This window comes from Sebastes umbrosus, chromosome 22 (assembly GCF_015220745.1).
Source record: "Sebastes umbrosus isolate fSebUmb1 chromosome 22, fSebUmb1.pri, whole genome shotgun sequence".
NCBI lineage: Eukaryota > Metazoa > Chordata > Actinopteri > Perciformes > Sebastidae > Sebastes > Sebastes umbrosus.
The window spans coordinates 13,812,355-13,818,992 of record NC_051290.1 but is presented as its reverse complement, the minus strand read 5'-3'; the positions used below and the strand labels follow the sequence as shown (position 1 = coordinate 13,818,992).

The 6,638-nt window shown below is 40.8% G+C and overlaps 1 protein-coding gene across 4 annotated transcripts in view; it reads right to left on the bottom strand.

Annotated features, from left to right (window-relative positions):
• Positions 1-6,638, bottom strand: part of stim2b (stromal interaction molecule 2b) — a 52,458-nt gene that overhangs the window by 5,231 nt on the left and 40,589 nt on the right. For all 4 annotated transcript variants that reach the window (XM_037758582.1, XM_037758580.1, XM_037758581.1 and 1 more), the window contains 6 exons: positions 6,522-6,633; positions 4,275-4,390; positions 3,953-4,130; positions 3,656-3,833; positions 3,019-3,180; positions 1,088-1,188 (listed from right to left, as the gene is read on the bottom strand). In XM_037758582.1, coding sequence (XP_037614510.1) covers positions 1,088-1,188; positions 3,019-3,180; positions 3,656-3,833; positions 3,953-4,130; positions 4,275-4,390; positions 6,522-6,633 — 847 coding nt within the window. The remainder of the gene's footprint in view (positions 1-1,087; positions 1,189-3,018; positions 3,181-3,655; positions 3,834-3,952; positions 4,131-4,274; positions 4,391-6,521; positions 6,634-6,638) is intronic.

Genomic DNA, 6,638 nt, shown 5'->3' with positions numbered 1-6,638 from the left:
GCCAACTTTATGATAATCAAATGCAGTTTGGGTCATAGTCAAGTCAGCACACTGACACACTGACAGCTGTTGTTGCCTGTTGGGCTGCAGTTTGCCATGTTATGATTTGAGCATATTTGTTATGCTAAATGCAGTACCTGTGAGGATTTCTGGACAATATTTGTCATTGTTTTGTGTTGTTAATTGATTTCCAATAATAAATATATACATACATTTGCATAAAGCAGCATATTTGTGCACTACCATGTTGATAAGAGTATTAAATACTTGACAAATCTCCCTTTAAGGTACATTTTGAACAGATAAAAAACATACGATTAATTTGTATTTTTATTTTAATAATTATTTTAATCGATTGGCATTCCTAATACATATAAATAAATGTATATGGGTATGCTGCACTTACACTGACTATGTTTACATGCACAACATATTCTGGTTTTTGCCCTTACTCCGAAAAAGACAATATTCCTACTAAGCTGTTTACATGGCTAATGAAAATGAATATTCCACTAATATTCCAGTTTACATGCAGCCATGCGTACGTCCTGCAGCTACGCCCTTTAAATAACTTAAACACCGTTCTGCAAGTTTTGCAAAACCGTTCCTTGCTCAGCTATTTTTTTTACGGCTAAGCCAGAGAACAGACTCCGACGCCGTAGACAGGCAAGTGTCCGTGTGTCGCAAACCGTGGTTAAAAAACCCAGATTGAGACGGAATGAATGCGCTGTACACATGTCCAAAGAATGCTCCTAAAACCTGAATAATATCAGCATATCCCATAATAGTATAATAGTGTAATAATAGTATAATAGTGAAATTATAATGTGTATTAGATAAAACAGATGTTGACAAACATAGTGACTGACTGAAGATTTCCATACTGCCATATTGATAACATGCCATCGCAACATGACCTGGTACTCGAAATGACAGGAACGATCTTGTAATATTTAATATCAATAAGTACTGTAATTCAATCACAGTACTTATCAAAGAACAATGAATGCTCCTGTAGTCACATGTTAGGTTGCACAGCTGTGTATGTGTGTATGTGTGTGTGTGTGTGTGTGTGTGTGTGTCTTACTTTGCCTCTAGTATCTTGTGGTCCACCTCATCCAGTGATGAACTGTGGGCTACATGAAGGGTTCCGAACACAGAACCTCTTTTCTTCTTTATTTTCTCTGCCTAAGATTCAAAAACACACAAAACATTTCAGGTTTTATTTTGACTGCAATGATTTAAGCTTAACTGTACGTCAGATCTAATTCAATTACTATAGCTTTTTAAGTGTTCCTGATACAGTTGTTTTTGTCATAACCCAGACGAATGAGGCTCTCCGGTTTGTTAGCAGGCCTGATTTCAGGTCAGACGGAACTCTCTAGACTGAAAGTAAATGGAAGTGCGGCTGATGTCAACTCATTAATCAAAAAAGCAATATACGTTTTTCGTCCAGCCCAAATTGAAGGCTTGATGTGAATTTGCAAGTTAATCGAGTTTGGCCAGATGCAAGTAAGAAAAACAAAAATAAACAATAATTTGGCCACAATAATGAGAAAAACAAAATTTGAAAACTGGAACCATTAATTGTAGAAATTCTGCTGGCTTACTATAAAGAGAATAGTGCCTAAAACTAAAACACTCATATTTATCATGCTTATAATTAACTGCTGAATTAACCAAAATAAATGAGTTTGAAATCTTACTCGAAGATTTGATTAAAATATTTTTTTCTGATTCATATTCAGCTTCATAAGACACATTTCTCAATTTTTGGTTTTAAACTGAAGATTGCTATTGCGTGCCATCAATGGATCCACCTCACTCTTCAGTTGACCAGCCAAAATATTACAGTTATTTTATACTATACTACTACTACTACTACGACTACTACTACTACGACTACTACTACTACTACTACTACTACTATACTACTGCAGGCCAGCGATGCTGCGTTGCACTGCTTTTAAACAATACTGTCTGTCTGCGAGAGAGCAGACTGATGTGCTGAGCTCTCGCTGCAGCCCGACACTTGATGGTAGCAGTAAACATGATTTAGAGCAAGGCTCCGTGTACTTTAGTTTGTTTGACGGGTCATATAAAAAGATGGTAGGGTCTGATTTTGGGAGCTTTTAATTTGGTTGTCTTCTGCCAGTCAGCCAGGACATAAAAGCCTCTTGTAGCACCTGTGGATATGTGTCTTAGAAAGTCGAACCTAAGCTAAGGGAATCTTTTACAAATTCACACAATTTAATTAAAATTGACAGACAGTAGTACCTGAAATCTCTGCTCAACCTCTTCTCTTTTCTCTTTCCACAACACATGAGCACGTTGAACATGGCTAACCAACTCTACCTGCTTTATAAAAGTGCACCAATGCTACATGCTTACAATCCTGTGGTATAATTAAGCAATAGCTCACCACAGCCCGTGGGATGTTGCGGTAATATCACAGCTGATATTGCTATGGATTGTACACTAGCAGCTAGAATATTTCTTCACAGGCGTTATATATTATATTCTATATATATTATTTGTACATTGTCATTTATCATGCAACCACTGAAAAGCTGTCCAGCGTCAGTGGGATGACTTTGATAACTGCTTGTACTAGGCTGCTTTTCGTTAGGTGGAGGTGTGTTGCTTGGTGTGGCGAGGATGTTGCTCCATTTTCTCTTATCCCCAAGTTTCGGTTGCCAATAGCGCTGGAGAGAGGAACCTCGTCTTTAAGAAGCTTTGAATGTTGTTTAGCAGGAGGATTTTTTTCTTGAGATGGGCAAGGCTCAGTCCACTCCTCCATAGAGGTTAACCTTAAATGTTTCCATTCAGTAGCGGGTTTTGGCAACTTACTTTGTGTCTGTAACCTGGTTCGTGTAGGCGGACGTGATCCCCCCCGTGATGCTGTCGTCATAGCAGTGGTATGTGGGTTTTATATCACGGCTATGAACCAATAAGATTGCTTGATTTGAGCTCCCTGTTTAATAACGAATAAATTAATAAATCGATAAATGAAGTTACCTCTTCTTTGGCGACGCACAGCTGAAACTCCGCATTCTGTTTCTTGATGTTGTAGTATTGAACCTCCACCTCGTGTGTGAGCTGGAGCCACTTCTGGAGCGCTTCAGGCACCGACCGCTCCGAATGCATCTCCTTCTCCGCTCGCTTCAGGGCCTTTCGCACCTACACGGGAGGAGGAGGCGGAGGAACACGATATTGGGTTAAATTCACGGTTAATTATTTAAAAAACTTTCCCCGCGAGATCATTGATCAAACGCTGTAAGTGAGGGTGAATTTCGAATGAACTGCATTTACTGTGTAAAAATTAGACGGATCCCGGCTCGTCTGCGAGCGGAGAACTCATTACAGAGAGGAGCTCTTAGATATATTGGTGCTGTATTTTTTATGTGATGGGAAATGGGGAAATCTTGTGGTTATGCAAAGGAGGTATTTTGTGGAATTTAACAAGAAGAATATGAAATTAATCTTTTCATTTCAAACGTGTTTTAGCAGCAGTAATGAATACATTTACATTCATATGCGGTGAATATACTGACCATTTGAGCAGAATATGTAAATACTGCGCATTTGAACATTTGAATAATGATTCATCTGTTTTCCAAGAGGCTGTTTTCAGGGGCAGCGTGGGAAGCCCTACCTGTACTAGCTCTTCCTCAGCGTATTTGAGCCGGCTGAGCTCACATTCGGCGCCCTCTCGCAGCTCTCGGAGCCGGTGAGCCTCCGTTTTGGCGCCGTTGATCTCGTCCCTCATCTTCTGCTCGAGGTTCTGCTTCTCCACGGCCACCGTCCGGTTCTCCTCCTGAGCCTTTTCCAGCCTGACGGATGAGAGGAAAAAGACAAAATGTTTCTACGCCAAGGTCGAGAAGCTAAGAAGCTCCACGTCATCCCCTATCTCATTATATATGTGTACATCTGATGCATTTCCTTCTCTTACCGGCTCTGCAGGTCTAAGAGGCTTTGCTCAGCGTTTTGCAGGCTCTCCAGATCCCTCATCATCTGAGAGATGTGCACCTTGCTGGACTTGTTCTGCACATATGCAAACCAGCAGCCCCCGACACCAATCACTATGGAAACCATCAGGACGAAGTCTTTCATCCAGTTATGTTGTGCACCTGCAGAGGGAGGGAGCAACGCTTTAGCAAATACTGTACATTTCATTTAACTGCAAAAATTGAGAATATGGGCATAACAAGTTATGCATGAATAGCATTGGTGTAGTTGATAAGAGTTTGGTTTTAAATACATTGCATACTTACGAAGAGGAGGGCCAAAAAGCACTGCATCTAGTGCCTTTAGGTTTAGTTTTTGTTTATGCCGCGGGTCTAATATCTTCAGCTGCATCGACATAAACGACGGTTCATTTGCCGCTATTCTGAAATATGGAAACAGAGAAAAATCTGCATTGAATACTGAGTGTCTTTCTACACAGTCAGAGTCTAGTGAGCATTATATCTGTCACAAGTATTTGTCTGTTTAACTCTTATATAATGATACACTATAGGGTGGAGCAGGAATGACGTATTTTTGTAAGCCAACCAGGAAGTTAGCATCAACCTGGTTCCCTCAACATAAAGCCAATAGGATTGTTCCATTGGGTTTTGGATTATTGCAGAAAATAAGCTCTGTGGCAAACACACGTTTATGAGACTTACATGTTTTGTTCAGCGAGACAATCTCCACAAATGAACACCGCTTTTGTGATTTTTGAAGCGTGAATACAATCACCAGAAGCAAAAAGCTACCGTTAAGCTACACGAACTACACCATGGTCGCATGACTTCACTTCACCACCACTAAGCTAAAGGCGGACTAGTGTAAACATATTAAAAAAACAACGTTGACTTCCAGACGAGGGAGTGCTGAAATGCTAACTGTAATAAATGTCTGGGTTTTAGAACTCATTCCTGCACCTCTCTCTATGGATGGGGTAAAGGGTCACAGACTGAATAAAACATTATAGGAGCAATAACACAGTATACCAATGCATCAGGATTTTATGGACCAAAGTTTTCCAATTTGTTAAGGTATATTTTTACAAAGATTCCGGATGTGAACGAGTGATCTGATTTGTATAAGGTGCAGCTAAAAAAAAGACCGGACGCCGGGCTGTTTTGACACGTTGCACGTCTTAAAGGTGCAGTGTGTAGGATTTGTTGACATCAAGTGGTGTGTTTGCAGACTGCAACCAACTGAGTATCCCTCCGCTCACTCCTCCCTTTCCAAGACTGCGGTAACGTGAGCCGCTGAGTGCAAAAACATGGTAACAACGCTCGCCTCGCTCAGAGGTCGTCCTTACCATAATAACACTACTTTAGGAGCAACGGAAGTCAGAGCAAAAACACAATAATTTTTAGTTTCAGGTGATTATACACTAAAGAAAACATACTTATTTATATTATATTCCATTTCTGCCAATAAATCCCCCCAAATGTTGAACCACTGTTCCTTTAAAAGCAGTGGGCCACAAAAGGAAAAATGTTTTCTGCTGCTAAACTTGGAATAGTGGTTGAAGAGAAGAAACTTTTGATTCTGCAAGACTGTCTTCATTCAGGAAGAGAAAGTATATATGTGAAAAAATAGTATCATGTTGTCAGCTCAATAAAAAGATCAGTGATTGATTGACAACTTAATTTCTTTACTGCTGTCACTAAAGTGTTTTCATTGGCGGAACTATTAAAACGTTGTCTCCCCGTCCACCGCCACCACCATCTTAAAGGCTCAGACAACATGGCAGCCTGTGGAAACTGGAACCCCCCGTGATGTGACATCACCTCATGAGTCAGCGCCCATCAGCCCAGTGGTGTAACGTGAAACCCCTCAGTAACCACACCGCCCACCCCTCTGTCTACTCATGCCGTACATGCAGCGGGTCACATTCCACAAGTGTCCCACCGAAGTCTGAGTTTCTTCTGTGATGTCGCCACTGAGTTGTTAACAATTTCATCTTTACTAGGAATTTTGTAAACATCCTGCGTGCTTTTAAAAAGACTAAACTATGACATTAGGATTAACTACACAGCAGGCAGGGACTCTGAATTAAAAAAAAAAGGATTTGCAGATTGTAATGATGGTTGGATTTAAGATCGTGTGACGATAAGTGATCTGGCCTCGAAAAGAAATGTCTGCAAGCAGTGAGAAACCTTTTCTAATACAATAGAGGAAGACACTGAGGGGAAGAATCTACCTGTATTTTTGTATCCTGTGTTGCCTTTTATGACCAGCAGTGGGCAGCATTAAACAGAGTAATGAAAACTAAAGGTGCCTTTGGGTATTGTAACAAAGACTCTAATAGTGCTGCTGTTCATAAACACACTTCACTGCTCACTAACGGCAAAACATCTTAATTAGAGGCAAATAAAATGACATGAAGAGCTTGCAACATCTGCTATTAAAGTGCAGAACAGTAATAATGACTTTTGATCTTATTAAAAGGAGAATAGGGGATGAAAGCTCCTGTGAGCGATGAAGTGAGTGAGACATTGTGGTAGGCGAGCGGTACGAACCGAGGTAACGTGTTCCCCGTGACCCGGAAGTCCCGGAAGTTCGTCTCGTACTGCGGCAGCTCCACCGACTCCTTCAGCCACTGCACCGAATCCTCCACGGTCCAGTTGTGGACTGAA